General features: G+C 46.8%; 1 protein-coding gene across 1 annotated transcript in view; it reads left to right on the top strand.

Moving 5' to 3' along the window:
* The first annotated feature begins 4,731 nt into the window (after positions 1–4,731).
* Positions 4,732–19,769, top strand: part of LOC115619172 (asc-type amino acid transporter 1-like) — a 70,722-nt gene continuing 55,684 nt past the window's right edge. Inside the window, exon 1 of the mRNA XM_030511220.1 lies at positions 4,732–4,828. Within this exon, the coding sequence (XP_030367080.1) occupies positions 4,732–4,828 (97 nt within the window). The remainder of the gene's footprint in view (positions 4,829–19,769) is intronic.

Below are 19,769 nucleotides of genomic sequence, written 5' to 3'. Positions count from 1 at the left end.
CGAGGCAGTTCAGTTAGAAACAATTCCACAGAACAATAGATCCGTTTAGGAAACAAGTCTCAGCCTCTGAAAATCTCTGAAAGTCTCTGCCTTTCTATAACAGCAGCAGTATAAAGCAGCTTTATAAAGTAAAATCACCCACAATTATCAGCTTCATAGGAATAGTCCACCGATTTCCTCAAACTCGACAGTTTTCAGGTCATGCTTTTCATTCCAAAGTCAAAATCAGACTGATGTCACCACAGAAACTTCCCACCTTCCTTCACTGAGGTGAAGGACCAGACCTTCCTTCTCCTATTGCTATCACCCCACCATGCTCAATTTCCATTACCATGTTAGTGTGCATCAGAGGGGCAACCATCTCCTTCCCACACCTCCCAGATACCACATAATCTTGTGAAAATTTTCTAACCTATGCACTTTCAGAACAGGTCACCCATGTGGGGATCCTCTCTGAACACAGAGCTGCTCTCAGTAAGGTGTTCATCCTGACTTACAAACAGGGAATGAAACAGGGATTTCCATCAATAAGCCCTTGGCTGTTTGTCAGGGTCCGACTGCATAAAACCCAGTGTTGGACATATTTTGTTTGTGATCCCCAGAGTGAAATTAAGATGCAAAGAAGGTCAAGTACCGAAATAAATAAATTTGTTCATTATAAAAAAAGATTATTATAAAAAAAGAGAGCAATAGGACAGGTTGGGAAAAAAGGATACAAATTAAGCAAGAATTCAGAGTGCAGAGAGAGATATTCACCACCGTGGATCCAGTGGCAACCCGAGGATCTGTAGTCATCGTCTTTGGTGGTGGGAGTGTCCCAGGGTCCATAGTCGTCATCAGAGGTGGGTGGCCACAACGGCGGTTACCTTTTTCCCCTTTTATTATGTGTTGGGGGGACTACCATTGTTCTTAATGTCACGTACTGCACATTCCTGGTGGATCACATGCATCCAGTTTCCCTGGTCTTGCAGCCAGCTCTTCAACTGCACTCAGCAATCCTTGAGATAATGGACAGCAATTCCTCACACCAAACCTTGAGATAATGGACAGAGGAGTCTTATCTCAGCTTGTCATGGTTTAAGCCCAGCCGGTAACCCAGCAGCTCGCTCACTCCCCCCTTCTTCCCCCCACCAGCTGGAAGATGGCTGAAATCTTTTCACATATTCTGCAGCTCGGTCAAGGTCCGAGATCGAGAAGTTATCTCTTGTTCTGCCTCTTCCTCTGAATCCTGTAGTAATTCCTCTCACACAGATGTCACCCACTCTAGTTCACACACTGAGTCTTTATCATCCTTCACTGCACGAGTTGCTCTTTGTGGCTCTCGTTTGCTTTTCCTTTTGCTTATAGGGGCAACCGATACTGGCATGGATTGATCCTTTGGTTTAGCTGCAATGTCTTTCACTGGAGTTGGACTGGCTGCAGTGTCTGTCACTGAGGTTGGAGTGGCTGCAGTGTCCGTCTATCCAGGGTTCAGCTGTAGCAGTTACTTTTCTCCTTCCTAGTAGCTGGTGCAGTGCTGTGTTTTCAAATGAGTCTGAGAACAGTGCTGATAACACACCGATGTTTTTAGTTGTTGCTAAGTAATGTTTACTCTGACCAAGGACCTTTTTCAGTCTCATGCTCTGCCAGTGAGGAGGGGCACAGGAAACCAGGAGGAAGCAGAGACAGGGCCCCTGACCCAAACTAGCCAAAGGGGTATTCCATACCACGGCACATGATACCCAGTGTATAAACTGGGGGGAGTTACCAGGAATAGACAGATCGCTACTTGGTTCAGGCTGGGTATCAGTCGGCGTGTGGCGAGCAACTGTATTGTGCATCACTTGTGTTTATTGTTGTTTGGTTTTTCTTTTCCCCTTTTAGTTTTATGTTCTCTCCCCTTGTTATTTCCCTTATCATTATTATTATTGGTGGTAGTAGTAGTAGTTTTGTATTATACCTTAGTTACTGGACTGTTCTTATCTCAACCCGTGGGGTTTACATTCTTTCGATTCTCCTCCCCATTCTGGGGGGGAAGAAGGCAGGGAGTGAGCAAGCAGCTGTGTGGTTCTGAGTTACTGTCTGGGCTTAAACCACGACAGTTATTTTGGCACCCAACGTGGGGCACGAAGGGGTGAGATAATGACAGAAACACATTGTGGAAACCTCAGAGTAAAGCAACCCCCCCCCAAAAAAGGGAAGCCAGCTGTATGGAGTCCCCTACAACAAGTTGCAGAAACTGCTGAGGGAGAGGGTGAATGGAGTCAGTTTGCAGAGGTGAAAGCCATCCAGCTGGCCTTGGACATTGCTGAACGAGAAAAATGGCCAGCACTTTCTCTCTATACTGACTCATGGAGGGTGGCAAATGCCCTGTGGGGGTGGTTGCAGCAATGGAAGCAGAGCAACTGGCAGTGCAGAAGTAAACCCATCTGGGCTGCTGCATTGTGGCAAGATATCGCTGCCCAGGTGCAGAACCTGGTGGTGAAGGTACACCACGTAGATGCTCATGTACCCAGGAGTCGGGCCACTGAGGAACACCAGAACAACCAGCAAGTGGATAAAGCTGCTAAGATTGAAGTGGCTCTGATGGACTTAGATTGGCAACATAAGGGTGAATTATTTTTAGCCCGGTGGGCCCATGACACCTCAGGCCATCAAGGCAGAGATGCAACATATAGATGAGCTCATGATCGAGGGGTGGACTTAACAATGGACACTATTGCCCAGGTTACTCACAAATGTGAAACATGCTGCAATTAAGCAAGCCAAGTGGTTAAAGCCTCTCCAGAACACTATCCTGAGCCTTGAGAAACAAGTCTTGTGGAGATACAGCACCCCAGAAAGAATTGAATCAGACAATGGGACTCATTTCCAGAACAACCTTATAGACACTTGGGCCAAAGAGCATGTCATTGAGTGGGTATATCACATCCCCTATCATGCACCAGCCTCTGGGAAAATCAAATGGTACAATGGGCTGTTAAAAACTACACTGAACCACGCAGCCACTCACTCACTCCCCCCACCCCCGGAGGGATGGGGAGGAGAATCGAAAGAATGTAAACCCCACGGGTTGAGATAAGAACAGTCCAGTAACTAAGGTATAATACAAAATTACTACCACCAATAATAATAATGATAAGGGAAATAACAAGGGGAGAGAACATAAAACTAAAAGGGGAAAAGAAAAACCAAACAACAATAAACACAAGTGATGCACAATACTTGCATCATGGTCGGCTCACCATCCGACAACTGACACCCAGCCCAACCTGAGCAGGGATCTGTGCCTTTCGGGTAACTCCCCCCAGTTTATATACTTGGCATGACGTGCTGTGGTATGGAATACCCCTTTGGCTAGTTTGGGTCAGGTGTCCTGTCTCTGCTTCCTCCTGGCTTCCTCTGCCCCTCCTCACTGGCAGAGCATGAGACTGAAAAGTCCTTGATCAGGGTAATCATTACAGAGCAACAACTAAAAACACTGGTGTCTTATCAGCGTTGTTCTCAGATTGAAGTCGAAAACACAGCACTGCACCAGCTACTAGGAAGGAGAAAAATAACTGTTACAGCTGAACCCAGGACACAGCTCCTCCCACCCATCTCTCAGACAATGGACGATGGAGTCCCATCTCAGCTCCTCACACCCATCTTTGACATAGTGGACCTCAGCTTCTCTTACCAATCTTTGAGACAGTGGACAGTGGAGTCTGATTTCAGTTCAGTCTCTCACACTGTTACAGCTTGAGGAAAGAGCCCAAGTTCCCAACTACAATTTTACTTTCTGATTTCATCTGAGATCAGAGGAAACACCATCCTTTAACACTTATAAAGGCAGTTTGTTCACAGATACACAGAACTACTACATAACACTTTCTTACATTTACCTTGGTATTCCTACATTCTTGCTGTAACGAAGCATCCCAACACTTATACTCCATCCCCTGCGTGAGGAAATAGATATTGTTTCCTTAAGCCAGTGAACAGATGGCTGCAGGTGAGGCTGATCAACAGCCCAACACAAGGCACCGAGGGGAGGGAGGGATGACGCACTCAGGTGCACAGGGGGCTGCTGCACACATGGGCCCAGGGGGTTAATTCCTTAGAAGGAGGTTTGAAGCAAAGTGGGAAGGAGGAGAGAAGAAATTAACTAGAAAAGTAAAGGCAGAAACGCAGCAGTTATTGCCTTGGTGATTTTAACCATGCTTGCTTAGCCACATGCTGCCGGTAATGATCACAAGCAATAAAATGTTTGGGGTTTTTGCTTTTGGATTTGGTTTTTTTTTTTTTCTTTCCCTTTGTGTTATTGCACTACCATAGCTAACAAAGCTCCAGAGCAGGCAGACCACCACCAAGATGTGGAGAACTTCTGTAAAGGCGAGCCCTGCACGGAGCTCTGCTGCTCATCACAGCCCTCACCCAAAGCGGTGCCTGGTATCGGAGCAGACCAAACAGCCACAGCGGTCGTTTAGCGCTCAGCACTCACCAGACCCTGCTATTAGTGCGGCTGTCCCCCCCGGCTCCTCGGGGAACTTGCTTGTCGATCTCCCGGAGGCGCTGCATGCCTGCAGCTCTCCTAGGCACTGTTCCCTGCGAGGGACCGTGAGGGGATCCGAGGGAACTGCACACACCTCACCTCAAGGTAGGCAACAACCAACCCCAGCACCTTCTCCCACACCCTCGCACCACCGCCCCCACGGCGAGGGACGGCGCATGCGCGCGGGCCGACAGCGGGACAGAGCGGTGTGAGCAGCGATGGCCGGCGGGGAGCAGTGCGGTATACCCGGCGGCCCTGAGTCCGTGGTGTTGGAGAAGGAGATCGGGCTGGTCAGCGCCTGTGCCATCATCATCGGTAAGGGATCGTGCCGCTGCCACCGGTGCCCCTGTGGGGCAGCGCGTCCCGCTCGGCTGAGCCCCGGGAAGGGGCGGTGGCGCGGCGAGGCACGGTACCGCGGGCAGGTGTCCCAGGGCGCCAGCTCCCCACCCGGTACCGGGCAGGTTACCGAGCGGTGTTGCATGGGACGGCGGTGGGCTGAGGGAGGGGTGGCGCGGCACGGCGGTTCGCGGTCGCCTTCCTACAACGCACGGTCCTTCTGGAAGTGCCAACCAACGGTGGGTAAAAACCGCCTCTGCCTCAGCTGCTCAGCTAAACTTTCCTAAAGCGTTTTCCTGTTGGCCTTGAGAGCTGTTAAGGCTTTATGTGGCTCTTATGTCTAAGGCTAAACCAAAAGTTGATTCTTTTACCTGAGACTGGGGTTCTTCAAAGTGAAGGTGGAAGCTTGGGCTTTCAGAAAGCCACCAAATACCCTGGGACCTGCAATAGCCGAGCAGGATTTGGCAGCACGGCTGTCGGCAGCGACGCGCTATCCTGCTTCCCCCGCCTGCTGATGGCTGGCTCAGCCGCTGCCTATCGGTGCCTTCTCTGACAAGCCTTCTGGTTTGCGTTTCGAGCTGCCAGCCAGCGGGGCTGAGCCCTCTTCCCCTGTGATAGAGCGAAAACTGAGAGGTCGGGGCAGGCTGTGCTCGCACCTTCCCTCAGCGAGCTCTGTCACTGCGATGTTTGGGCTAGAGAAGTGGGGGTAAGCCTGGGGAAAGAGCAGTTTCCCAGTGGAAAACCCTGTGGGAAGACCCAGCCCTTACCTTCACCTCCATGAGCTGTTGGAAGGACTGGCAATGACAGTTGGGGCAAGGTCTGTGGCAGCATGGGGAGACAGCAGTGGGCACGACAGGAGCTGTCACATCCACGGGAACACAGTAGCAGAATTGGCTGAGACACCCAGTTGTGTCTGCGTGAATGATGTCCCCAAGCTGCGTACTTCCTATAGGTTATCATACTATCCTATGGCAATTTTATGCCATTAGCCCTGTATCCCTTTATGCCCTGTTTTGGTGGGTAGGGTCTTGCAAAAAAAAAAAAAAAAAAAAATTCAATGCCATTAAACAGGATCTTTTGCATCATGAGTGAGGCTACTATATAAAAGGAAAATATTTCACTCTGTTCCTGTAGTGAAATGCTAAAATCTAATGGGCAGCTATAACTGCAGTTTGTGGGAAGATGTGTTCTAGGTACACAGACATGCCTTTACATTGAATCACATGGCATATTTAAGGGGGAAAATCTAGTTTCTGGATCTCAGTGGAGCACAGATGACCTTGGTCCTGGGTTCAGCGCTTAAACCATGACACCTTGCATAAGAGTGGGGTACTTGTGGGTATTCAGCGAAGCACAGTGCTCACCTGAGTTGCTGCTGGCTATAGAGAAAATTTATTGCATCTATGTCATTTATTAGTCCTGGTATTAAGTAATTGTATCTCAGGACTGCTACCCTCCTCTCCCAGATGCCTTCCCAGTCAACCTTTCATCAACCTGACTCATTTGCAACATGTTGCAAGCAGAGCACATGTATATAACTCTTGTACAAAATAGATCTTGTAAAACAGCCTCTCATCTAATAAAAGACATTTGAGTAGGGAAAAATATTGAAAATTATGACAAAGTCTAGTACTGTCAAGCGGTTTAAGTATTTGAGAAGGTTATCTTCATTGCCAAATAAAACCTAAAAAGTCTTCTGCAAATTCCCCCATATTTTGATAAAAGAAGTTTGAAAAACAACCCTAGGATCCTATTTTGGAGGTTGTTTGCTTTGTGTGGAGGTGTATGAAATTATATCATGCATCACAAAGTCTTCAGTAACAGTGACATATAGTAAGAGTGTAGTATAGCTTTGTAGGTGTCACTACATAAAACATGACAGCTTAGAGGACTCTCTAAATTACACTAGATCAGCTTGCAAGCCATTACTGGAATTAAATAAGAGAAATCCTAAGACTCTTTCAGCAAAAAACTACTTGATCTGAATTAGTATTAGGCACCCAGTTAGCTCACAGATTTTCTGTATGATAAAATTTAACATAGGGGGAAAACCTCTTTCCAAATGCTTGAAGGGGGGGGGGGGGGGAAACAAGTGCAGTCAGTGTCATAGCGTTTTGAACTGAAGACAGATCAGGACTCTCGTGTCAGCCATCAGAATGCATTTCCCATTTCTGAGTTGGGGAGGAAAACCCTTTTCTCTTCAAGGGTTTAAAGAAACTCTCATGTGTCCCATAGCAAAGTCATATTGCTTGAGAACACCAAGAAAAAAGGAAATCACCTTTGAAAAAAAAACCTCCTCTTGCTCTGTGTGGAGCTAAAAGAAGATTATGCTCTCTTTTTTTTAATGTTCTTGTAGGTTATCTTTATTCAAATAGTGTATACAAGTGCTGCAACGTACAGAAAGCGTAAGAGGATATTTTTGCATTATCAAATAGCAGTTTGATGCTGTGATCTACCAGCTTTACACCAAATGTTCTGTTTTAGCTGACACTAACTATTTGGAAAATACTGTAAATATGAGCCTATAAATATGCGATTAATAAGATTGTGGTTGCCTTCTATACACAAGTCTGCTTGTTTAAAATAAAGCATTATATGATTTGCAACTGGGGGGGGAATCATCATTTTCTAAGTGCTCCCTAGCACAATAAAATGAAGTGAAAGAGAAGGCTTGGAGGTGGGAGCATTTTTATCTGGTATATTTGAGATTATGGATTTGGAGAAGGCTGAGGTTCTTAATGAATTCTTTGTCTCAGTCTTCACTGGCAAATGCTCTGACCACACCACTCAAATCTTGGAAGGCAGATGCAGGGACTGTGAGAATGAAGACCTTAGGCCCACTGTAGGAGAGGATCAGGTTCGAGACCATCTTAAGAACCTGAACGTGCATAAGTCCGTGGGGCCTGATGAAATCCATCCGTGGGTCCTGAAGGAGCTGGCGAATGAAGTTGCTAAGCCACTGTCCGTCATATTTGAAAAATCATAGCAGTCAGGTGAAGTTCCTGATGACTGGAAGAAGGGTAATATAACCCCCATTTTCAAGAAGGGGAAAATGGAAGACCCAGGGAACTACAGACCAGTCAGCCTCACCTCTGTGCCTGGCAAAATCTTGGAGCAGATTCTCCCAGAAAGCATGCTAAGGCACATGAAAAACAACGAGGTGGTTGGTGACAGCCAACCTTGCTTCACTAAGGGGAAATCCTGCCTGACCAATTTGGTGGCCTTCTATGATGGGGCTACGGAACTGATGGACAGGGGCAGAGCAGTTGACGTCATCTACCTGGACTTGTGCAAAGCGTTTGACACTGTCCCGCACAACATCCTTATCTCTAAATTGGAGAGACATCAATTTGATGGATGGACCACTCAGTGGATAAAGAACTGGCTGGATGGCTGCACGCAAAGAGTTGTGGTCAACGGCTCGATGTCCAGTTGGAAAGCAGTAACGAGTGGTGTCCCTCAGGGATTGGTGTTGGGACCGATCCTGTTCAACATCTTTATCGGTGACATGGACAGTGGGATTGAGTGCACCCTCAGCAAGTTTGCCGATGACACCAAGCTGTGTGGTTCGGTTGATATGCTGGAGGGAAGGGATGCCATCCAGAGGGACCTGGACATGCTTGTGAGGTGGGCTGATGCCAACCTTATGAAGTTTAACCAAGCCAAGTGTAAGGTCCTACACCTGGGTAGGGGCAATCCCAGGCACTGCTACAGGTTGGGCAGAGAAAAGATTCAGAGCAGCCCTGTGGAGAATGACTTGGGGGTGTTGGTTGATGAGAAACTGAACATGAGCCAGCAGTGTGCGCTCGCAGCCCAGAAAGCCAACTGTATCCTGGGCTGTATCAAAAGAAGTGTGACCAGCAGGTCAAAGGAGGTGATCCTGCCCCTCTACTCTGCTCTCATGAGACCTCACTTGGAGTACTGTGTACAGTTCTAGTGTCCTCAACATAAAAAGGACATGGAGCTGTTGGAGCAAGTCCAGAGGAGGGCCACGAGGATGATCAAGGGGCTGGAGCACCTCCCGTATGAAGACAGGCTGAGGAAGTTGGGGCTGTTCAGCCTGGAGAAGAGAAGGCTGCATGGAGACCTCATAGCAGCCTTCCAGTACCTGAAGGGGGCCTACAAGGATGCTGGGGAGGGACTCTTCCTTAGGGACTGTAGTGGTAGGACAAGAGGTAACAGGTTCAAACTTAAACAGGGGAAGTTTAGTTTAGGTATAAGGAAGTTCTTTACTATGAGGGTGGTGAGGCACTGGAATGGGTTGCCCAAGGAAGTTGTGAGTGCTCCATCCCTGGCAGTGTTTAAGGCCAAGTTGGACAGAGCCTTGGGCAATATGGTTTTGTGTGAGGTGTCCCTGCCCATGGCAGGGGGTTTGGAACTAGATGATTTAAGTTCCTTTCCATCCCTAACTATTCTATTCTATTATGCCAGTAATGTCAAGGACTCCCAATATTTTATAGTGATGAAGCTTCACAGCTGCATCTGAGGAAATAAATACTACTTCTAGATGCAGGTATATCACTTCATCTGACTTAAACCTTACAGGCTTCTGGCTGTTTGAGCTAAGGAGGTGCTCAGCCTGCCTTGTGAATACAGGGCACGTCCTGGTTCAGGGAGCAATAACTGTATTATGGGTGGGCAGAGGCAGCCCTCATCCAGTTGCCAGTTGCCCTGCAGCTCCCATAGCCTGCAAAAATATGTGTTCCTTTTCAGTCTTCCTTCCATGTTTTGAATTATAGTACAATTTTCTTACTACTTTCACGACTGAGATACTTGTCAACATAATAAATTGCTATGCAATCTTAATACACTCACAAAACTCATCCTTTAAAATGTTTATCCTCTCTTTATAGTGGGTTGAAAGGCTTTGCCGTAAGAAATACCAGTGCATCTAACAGAAAATATTCAGAAAAAATAGCAGAAGAAAGTCCTATATCCACCCCATAGGATGGTCTGATTTCTCCTAGCAGCCTAGCTTTCTCACAACACATAAGACTATCCTTCATTACTTCATTATTTATATATTTTCAGTTTGCATACAAACAAGCCTAATTAAAGAAGAAAGGTATTTCCAAAGGTTGTTTCATGTTGAGGCAGAAGACACTTCTTTGGAGTATCCTAATGTAAATGCAGGTACTAAATACCAAACCTTTCTGTTTTAACCCTAAAAAGAGACTAATTCTTAATGACTGTAAAACTGAACACAGTGTTTAGTACTAGTAACAAATCTTTCTGACAGTTCATCTCAGCCACAGAATTTTGGACAGTGCCCAAGACTTGCTGTAGGACTACCCAAACTGCTCTGCCTTGAACATGGTTATGTACAGGGAAAACAAATCTTTCATGGGCTCCAGCTATTAATAATCTTCTAAGGTACTCAATTATACCGCAAATTAAGCTTGCCAATACTCAGATGAAGTGATACAGCTTTAAAAGCAGTAACACATGTGCTTTATTATCTACTAGGTAATAACTTACAGATACTATATAATTGCTTGAACCCCAAATTACTATTTATTTAGCAGGCACAGAAATCTATGCTGTATTTAATTCAACAGTTATTTTATGCACTATCTATATAGCTGGCTTTATATCGCATTTGTAGACTGTCGTGGTTTGAGCCCAGCCGGTAACTCAGAACCACACAGCCGCTCGCTCACTCCCCCCCCCCCCCCCTTCTTCCTCCCCCCGCTCCCGGAGGGATGGGGAGGAGAATGGGAAGAATGTAACTCCCACGGGTTGAGATAAGAGCAGTCCCGCAACTAAGGTATAACACAAAACCACTACTGCTACCACCAATGATAATAACGATTAGTGAAATAACAAGGGGAGAGGATACAATTGCTCACCACCCGCCGACCGATACCCAGCCCGACCCGAGCAGTGATCAGGGCCTTCCGGGTAACTCCCCCCGGTTTATATACTGGGCATGACGTGCTGTGGTATGGAATACCCCTTTGGCTAGTTTGCGTCAGGTGTCCTGTCTCTGCTTCCTCCCGGCTTCCCCTCCTCCCTGGCAAAGCATGAGACTGAGAAAGTCCTTGGTTGGAATAAACATTACTTAGCAACAACTAAAAACATCGGTGTTATCAGCGTTGTTCCCAGGCTGAAAGTTAAAAAACACAGCACTGCACCAGCTACTAAGCAGGAGAAAAATGACTGCTATAGCTGAACCCAGGACAGTATCCACCCCTTATTCCATACCATTCACGTCATGCTCAGATCCCACATCTCTCAGCACACCATCACCCCTGTCCCATATATACACATATATATACACCCACACCCACACACAGAGAAAGATATCATTCCCTAGTCCATGGACCAATCCCTGTAAAATTGCTGAACTCATCCAGTCCATGATGTCAGGCTCCATCTCTTGTAATAGTCTTTCAGGGCAGGAGGGACGGTACGTAGTGTTGGGTTGTTGCCTGCTGATGATACCGCCAAACTCATCTGGTCACTGCTGAGCTCGTCTGTTTTCCTCAAAATTCATTCTTTGTTGAGGTGATGATCGGAGGGAAGTCAGGGTCAATGGCTGGCGACCTGAAGATATCTAGCTGGTGGGCTATAAAAGTGTTATAGAGCAGGCAACAGCGTACAATTGAGTTCATTGGCTGTTTTCCCCCAAAATCAAATCCCCTTGAGGTACACATCGGACTTCCCCATCTTCCCGCATTACTCACCAAGTATATCCAGGTCCCTGAGCAAAAGCAACCCCACGAGTGGGTTTGCCTTTACCTGAAGCAGGAATAACCCAGACTGTCTTCCCCAACAAATTCTTTATGTGCACCACAGGAACTTTATCCCCCTCTACAGTACGTAAAAGTTCTGATTGGGCTGGGCCAGCCCTGTTGGCAGATCCCCTACAGTTGACCAACCAGGTGGCTTTTGGTAAATGTGTATCCCAGTGTTTGAAAGTCCCACCACCCATTGCTCTCAGTGTAGTTTTTAACAGCCCATTGTACCATTCGATTTTCCCAGAGGCTGGTGCATGGTAGGGGATGTGGTATACCCACTCAATGCCATGCTCTTTGGCCCCAGTGTCTATGAGGTTGTTCCGGAAATGAGTCCCATTGTCTGACTCAATTCTCTCTGGGGTGCCGTGTCACCACAAGACTTGTTTCTCAAGGCCCAGGATAGTGTTCCGGGCAGTGGCGTGGGACACAGCGTATGTTTCCAGCCATCCGGTGGTTGCTTCCACCATGGTAAGCACATAGCGCTTGCCCTGGCGGGTTGGTGGGAGTGTGATATAGTCAATCTGCCAGGCCTCCCCATACTTGTACTTCAGCCATCGTCCTCCATACCAGAGAGGCTTTAACCGCTTGGCTTGCTTAATTGCAGCACATGTTTCACATTTGTGAATAACCTGGGCAATAGTGTCCATCGTTAAGTCCACCCCTCGATCACGAGCCCATCTAGATGTTGCATCTCTGCCTTGATGGCCTGAGGTGTCATGGGCCCACCGGGCTAAAAATAATTCACCCTTATGTTGCCAATCCAAGTCCATCTGAGCCACTTTAATCTTAGCAGCTTTATCCACTTGCTGGTTATTCTGGTGTTCCTCAGTGGCCCGACTCTTGGGTACATGAGCATCTACGTGGCGTACCTTCACCACCAGGTTCTGCACCCGAGCAGCGATATCTTGCCACAATGCAGCAGCCCAGATGGGTTTACTTCTGCGTTGCCAGTTGCTCTGCTTCCATTGCTGCAACCACCCCCACAGGGCATTTGCCACCATCCATGAGTCAGTACAGAGAGAAAGTACTGGCCATTTTTCTCGTTCAGCAATGTCCAAGGCCAGCTGGATGGCTTTCACCTCTGCAAACTGACTCCATTCACCCTCTCCTTCAGCAGTTGCTGCAACTTGTTGCAGGGGACTCCGCACAGCTGCCTTCCATCCCCGATGCTTTCCCACAATAGGGCAGGACCCATCAGTAAACAAGGCATATTGCTTTTCACTCTCTGACAGTTCATTATATGGTGGGGCCTCTTCAGCACGCGTCACCTCCTCTTCTGGTGACATCCCAAAATCTTTGCCCTCTGGCCAGTCCATGATGACTTCTAGAATTCCTGGATGACTGGGATTTCCTATTCGAGCTCGTTGTGTAATTAGTGCGGCCCACTTACTCCATGTAGCATCAGTTGCATGATGTGTAGAGGAGACCCTGCCTTTGAACATCCAGCCCAGCACAGGCAACCGGGGTGCCAGGAGGAGCTGCGCTTCAGTTCCAATCACTTCTGAGGCAGCTCGAACCCCTTCATAGGCTGCCAGTATCTCTTTTTCAGTGGGAGTGTAGCTGGCCTCGGATCCTTTATATCCTCGACTCCAAAAGCCAAGGGGTCGACCTCGAGTCTCCCCAGGAGCTTTCTGCCAGAGGCTCCAGGTAGGACCATTCTCCCCAGCTGCGGTATAGAGCACATTTTTCACATCTGGCCCGGCCCGGACTGGTCCAAGGGCTACTGCGTGAACTATTTCTCGTTTAATTTGTTCAAAGGCTTGTTGTTGCTCAGGGCCCCATTTGAAATCATTCTTCTTCCGGGTCACGTGGTAGAGAGGGCTTACAATCAGACTGTAATTTGGGATGTGCATTCTCCAGAACCCCACAACACCTAAGAAAGCTTGTGTTTCTTTCTTGTTAGTTGGTGGAGACATTGCTGTTATCTTGTTGATCACGTCTGTGGGGATCTGGCGGCATCCATCTTGCCATTTTATTCCCAAAAATTGAATCTCCTGTGCAGGTCCCTTGACCTTATTCCGTTTTATGGCAAAACCGGCCTTCAGCAGGATTTGGATTATTTTCCTCCCTTTCTCAAAAACTTCTTCTGCTGTATCACCCCACACGATGATGTCATCAATGTATTGCAGGTGTTCTGGAGCTTGCCCCTGTTCCAGTGCAGTCTGGATCAATCCATGGCAGATGGTAGGGCTGTGTTTCCACCCCTGGGGCAGTCGGTTCCAAGTGTACTGGACGCCCCTCCAAGTGAAAGCAAACTGTGGCCTGCACTCTGCTGCCAAAGGGATTGAGAAAAATGCATTGGCAATATCACTTGTGGCATCCCACTTGGCTGCTTTTGACTCCAGTTCATATTGAAGTTCTAGCATGTCCGGTATGGCAGCACTCAATGGTGGTGTGACTTCGTTCAGGCCATGATAGTCTACTGTTAATCTCCACTCTCCATTAGACTTTTGCACTGGCCATATGGGGCTATTAAAGGGTGAGCTGGTCCTGCTGATCACTCCTTGGCTCTCCAGTCTGTGGATCAGCTTATGGATGGGAATCAAGGAGTCTCGGTTGGTGCGATATTGCCGCCGGTGCACTGTTGTGGTCGCAATTGGCACTTGTTGTTCTTCGACCTTCAGCAACCCCACAATAGAAGGATCCTCCGAGAGACCGGGTAAGGTGGACAGCTGCTTAATTTCCTCTGTCTCCAAGGCAGCGATACCAAAAGCCCATCTATATCCTTTTGGGTCTTTGAAGTACCCTCTCCTGAGATAGTCTATGCCAAGGATGCATGGAGCCCCTGGACCAGTCACAATGGGGTGCTTTTGCCACTTCCTCCCAGTCAGGCTGATTTCAGCTTCCAGCATAGTTAACGCTTTGGATCCTCCTGTCACTCCGGAAATATAAATGGGTTTCACCCCTTGATACCTTGATGGCATCAGAGTACACTGTGCACCGGTATCTACTAGAGCCTTATACTTCTGTGGGACTGATGTGCCAGGCCATCTGATCCACACAGTCCAGTAAACCCGATTATCCCTCTCCTCCACCTGGCTGGAGGCAGGGCCCCTCTAATAGTGATCACAAGATTCTCCACTTATGTCTTGTAGAAAGGGATAAGTATTCCTTATCACAGGAGCTGGAGTAAAATCAGCTCTTTCGCTCCATCTGGGAAACTGCTCGCCAGAGACTGGAGCAGCAGCTTTCCTGGGAGGATCATCCTTGACCATTGTTCTCCTCTTCAGTTGACGTACCCGTTGCTCCAGAGCTGAAGTAGGTTTTCCATCCCACTTTCTCATGTCTTCTCCGTGATCCCACAGGTAAAACCATAGGGTGGCCCGTGGCGTGTACCTCCTATATTTTCTTTCTCGAGCAGTAGGGCACCTTCTGTTAATAGCTGAGACATGGGTTGGTACGCGTGGGGAGCTGGATAGATCGGATAAATCGTCTCTCAATTGTTTGAACTCCTGGGACAGTTTTTCCACAGCTGAAATGATGGAAGGGGTGAGATTGTCTTCGAACTCTCTGTGTTGATGAATCAGGCAATCCACTGTTGGTGATACTCCGTCATTCCAGGTCATTGATGCCAATGTGTGGGCATATGATGATGGCACACTCCGTGTAAGTTTCCGCCACATGGGTCGTGTACTTTGGACTTCATCTGGATCTACGGATGTGTTCCTGGCATCCGGCCTACGATAGATCATCTCTGTAATGGCTGATTCCCTCAGGGACTGGATGCCTTTCTCTATCGTGGTCCAGTTGGCTGAGCGACTCGTAATATCGTCTTTGTAGGGAAACCTTTCCTTCACAGCTGCCAGGAGCCGCCTCCAAAGACTGAGGGCTCGCTTCTCTCTTGCAATCGCTTTGTCAATTCCTCCTTCCCTAGCAAGTGATCCCAGCTGCTTGGCTTCCCTACCTCCTAGTTCGTGACCGTCGGCCCCATTGTCCCAGCATCGGAGCAACCAGGTGACAATGTGCTCCCCTGGAAGACGGGTGAAATCTTTTCACATATTCCGCAGTTCGGTTGAGGTCCGGGGTCGAGAAGTGACCTCTTCTTCTTCTTCCTCTTCCTCTGACCCACGTAGTAGTAACTCTTGTTCAGATGCTGTTGCATGTAGTAATGGCATTGGGTCTTCATCTTTCTTTGCTTCGCGGGTTGCTCTTTGTGCCTCTCGTCTGCTTTTGCTTACAGGGGCAACAGACATTGTCACAAACTGGACATTTGGTTTAGCTGCAGTGTTTGTCACTGTGGTTGGAGTGGCTGCAGTGCCTGCCACTAGGATTGGAGTGGTTGCAATGTCTATTGCTGGGGTTGGTGCAGCTGTTGTGCTTGGGAGTTGAGTAACACCAACAGCTGCATTGTCTGTTGCTGTCGGGGTTTGAATAGCTACTGTGCTTGGCACTGGGGTTGGTGTAGCTGCGGTGCTTGGAGTAGCTATATTGTCTGTTGCTGTCGGGGTTTGAGTAGCTACTGTGCTTGTCACTGGGGTTGGTGTAGCTGTGGTGCTTGGAGTAGCTATATTGTCTGTTGCTATCGGGGTTTGAGTAGCTGCTGTGCTTGTCACTGGGGTTGGTGTGGCTGCGGTGCTTGGAGTTTATAGCTGAAGTCAAGGCAAACAAATGTTATGTGTCCATGATTTGGGGGCTAAGTGAAATTCTGCAAATGAAGGACCATGCTTTCAGTTGCACAACTAAGAGCAAGTAAGTAAATAAACATAGCCCTACCACCTAACATAAAGGTCAAGCTGTTCTTGGCTGTTCTCTCTTATTCTGCAAGGGGAGTCTATTGCTATTTCAAGGTGTGATGATATTCTTCCTGGAAAACATCCTGTCTCCCTGGGAAACAAGTTCAGATGTAGTCCTTGGCACTGCTGATGCAAATACCTCACTGCTATCAAAGTTACTCTCTGAAAATACATTTTTGCCTGTGTACATAGTCTTTTCCTCCGCTGTCTGGTCCTTAAAGAACAGAAGCCCATTAAATCATTAATCTCATTGCCCAAAATTCAGCCATATTAAATGTATCTCTCACAATTTTTTATACAAATAATCTTCAACTCTGTCGTTATCTCAACCTTTCGGGCCCCACGTTGGGCGCCAAAAAGAACTGTCGTGGTTTGAGCCCAGCCGGTAACTCAGAACCACACAGCCGCTCGCTCACTCCCCCCCTTCTTCCTCCCCCCGCTCCCAGAGGGATGGGGAGGAGAATCGGAAGAATGTAACTCCCACGGGTTGAGATAAGAGCAGTCCCGCAACTAAGGTATAACACAGAACCACTACTGCTACCACCAATGATAATAATGATTAGTGAAATAACAAGGGGAGAGGATACAATTGCTCACCACCCGCCGACCGATACCCAGCCCGACCCGAGCAGTGATCTGGGCCTTCCGGGTAACTCCCCCCGGTTTATATACTGGGCATGACGTGCTGTGGTATGGAATACCCCTTTGGCTACTTTGGGTCAGGTGTCCTGTCTCTGCTTCCTCCCAGCTTCCCCTCCTCCCTGGCAAAGCATGAGACTGAGAAAGTCCTTGGTTGGAATAAACATTACTTAGCAACAACTAAAAACATCAGTGTTATCAGCGTTGTTCCCAGGCTGAAAGTTAAAAAACACAGCACTGCACCAGCTACTAAGCAGGAGAAAAATGACTGCTATAGCTGAACCCAGGACAACTTGCCTCTGTGTATTCTACTACATTCCACTGTTCTTTACAATAAAGTACAAGAATTAGAAACAGCGGCCTGATTAACGTCTGATACCAGCCTAGTTCTTTTGGTCTGAATAACAGAATTCACCATTCTTATATTAGAAATGTACATTTAACTGCATACACAAATTGCATGTATAAGACATTTAATGAGAGATGTTTGACTGAAACAGATCAAGTAGCTTTATATAAAACAAACAATTAAACAGCTCTTAAAACATTTGTTTATGCAGCTTGTAAAACTGCATGAAAGTAGCCATAGGTTCATACTCACATTATGGTGAAGTCTGTTGTATACACATGAATGTCAGACTTTATAAGACCCATTAGAAGACCTACAAATTGAGCCACAATAAAATATATCAACTAAAACTAAATACACCTCCTTATTTTGCCGAGCACAGGCAATGAAGTTATCCACATCCACTGACTTGGTGTTGCTTAAAAAAATGCTTGTAGTGCTCATTCTACTCACAGTCGTGGTATAAGATCCCTTATAAACTGATTCCCAATTCAAGTCCAATGATAACATCAAAACTGTGTTCAGCTGGCCAGTGAGCAATATGTTCAGTTACTGCTACTTCTGAAAGTAGCTTTCTGGAATTTATCTGTCCACATCACCCAGAAAACAGCATGCACTTGCTTTCTTCCTTAGCTGACGTCAGTCAGGCACCTTATGCATGATCTCAGCAGAATGCATACAAGCTGAAAAGCCCCCTTACATTGGAGATGCTTCCTTATGTCAGGGTTTTCCTAGTATGTAGTGCAAATTACTGTTCACATCATGATAACCCATCAAGAGAACAACCAAATAAGTTTCCTTGGTTGTCATTATATCTGCCTGGCATTGTACTTATTTACTAACAATTGCATATGCATCTACAGGGAAGTTTTCATTTGCATAAATATCACTTCCAAGGACAGCACTCTGAAATACCATCGAGTTCAGATGCACTGGATGCAATTTTTCCTCCTTGCCAATAACAGAAAACTATTTACCAGCTTTCCTGCATGTCAATTTGCTCTCTCCTTGCCGCTGTGTCTCTTGCTGTTCTAACACATCCTAAATCCAACAGACAGTCTTTATAGACAGAAACCTAATGCAGGATTTGGAAAGCGGCTAGCTGAATACCAGGGAAGGAGAACACATGGAACTGGGAATATCCTTCATACTCATCTTTTTTGTAGCATACAAAAACTGAAATGGAAATAATAAAATCATAGAAGGGTTTGGGTTGGAAGGGACCTTAAAGCTCATCTAGTTCCAACCCCCTGCCACAGGCAGGGACACCTTCCACTAGACCAGGTTGCTCCAAGCCCCATCCAACCTGGCCTTGAACACCGCCAGGGATGGGGCAGCCACAGCTTTTCTGGGCAACCTGTGCCAGTGTCTCACCACCCTCACAGGGAAGAATTTTTTCCTAATATCTAATTTAAATCTACCCTTTTTGGGAACTAGTGCAAGGGTTGAAGCCTTCTCTAATGCCACAGGAGTGCTTTGCTTCAAGGGTTCTTCCCACCCTCACAGGGAAGAACTTCTTCCTAATATCTAATCTAAATCTACCCTCTGTCAGTTTAAAGCCATTTGTCCTGTCACTACATGCCCTTGTAAAAAGTCCCTCTCCAGATTTCTTGTTGGCCCCTTTAGGTATTGGAAATTGATAGATATTAAGACCAGCTGCTTGATGAATCCTCTCTGATCATGTTTCATATGCTGCCATTGCTTAAGGAGACTGGTTATTGGTCATTGAATCAACTGGCACCCATCAGATCCATCTCTTTATCAAGTAATGTATCAAATCATTAGGAGATCATTCCTAGTCAGGCCCAACGGACTTCTCTGGAGTAGTACCCAAGTTACAGAACTGCAGCAGAAAGAAAAATGTATGAGAAAGAAGAAAAACACCCATATCTTTAGGTGATTTTTTCAGATTTTTGTGATCCCGCCTGGGGGCACAGAAAACAGTGGTGTTGCAGCAAGAATCTTCTCCCTCTCTGAATCTGTGTGAGAGCATTTCACTTTTATAGCTAGCTGAAGTTTCAGGACACACTTTTGTTTGCTGACTTGTGAGAGTAATACAGATTACTTCAGTGGTTCTCTCTCTCTCAGGGTTTCAAGAAAAGAAAGTCTTCCGTATCTCTGCTACACACCTTGCTAACTAATATTTTGAGCATTCAGTTCCATATGGCAGTTGCTGACAAAACGCACCAAGTATTTACACATACATGACTGATTTTTTTTCAGGGCAGTAGTTCAGGATCTAGCTCTGGACAGTAGAGAGATGTAATTTGACATCTTGGCCTCTTATAAATGCAAATTACAGTTAAATAAAGGCAACAGTCAATTTTTGTTCAAGATAAATGGCACATCTTCCTTACTAGTGAGAAACCACAAAGACACTTTTGAGGCACTCATGAAGATTTTTTTCTATACAGTCCAGAGGCTTAGGCTCAGATTCAAAACTACTGAAAATTACATGT

Source organism: Strigops habroptila, chromosome W, assembly GCF_004027225.2.
Source record: "Strigops habroptila isolate Jane chromosome W, bStrHab1.2.pri, whole genome shotgun sequence".
NCBI lineage: Eukaryota > Metazoa > Chordata > Aves > Psittaciformes > Psittacidae > Strigops > Strigops habroptila.
This window is presented reverse-complemented; position numbering and strand designations above follow the sequence as displayed.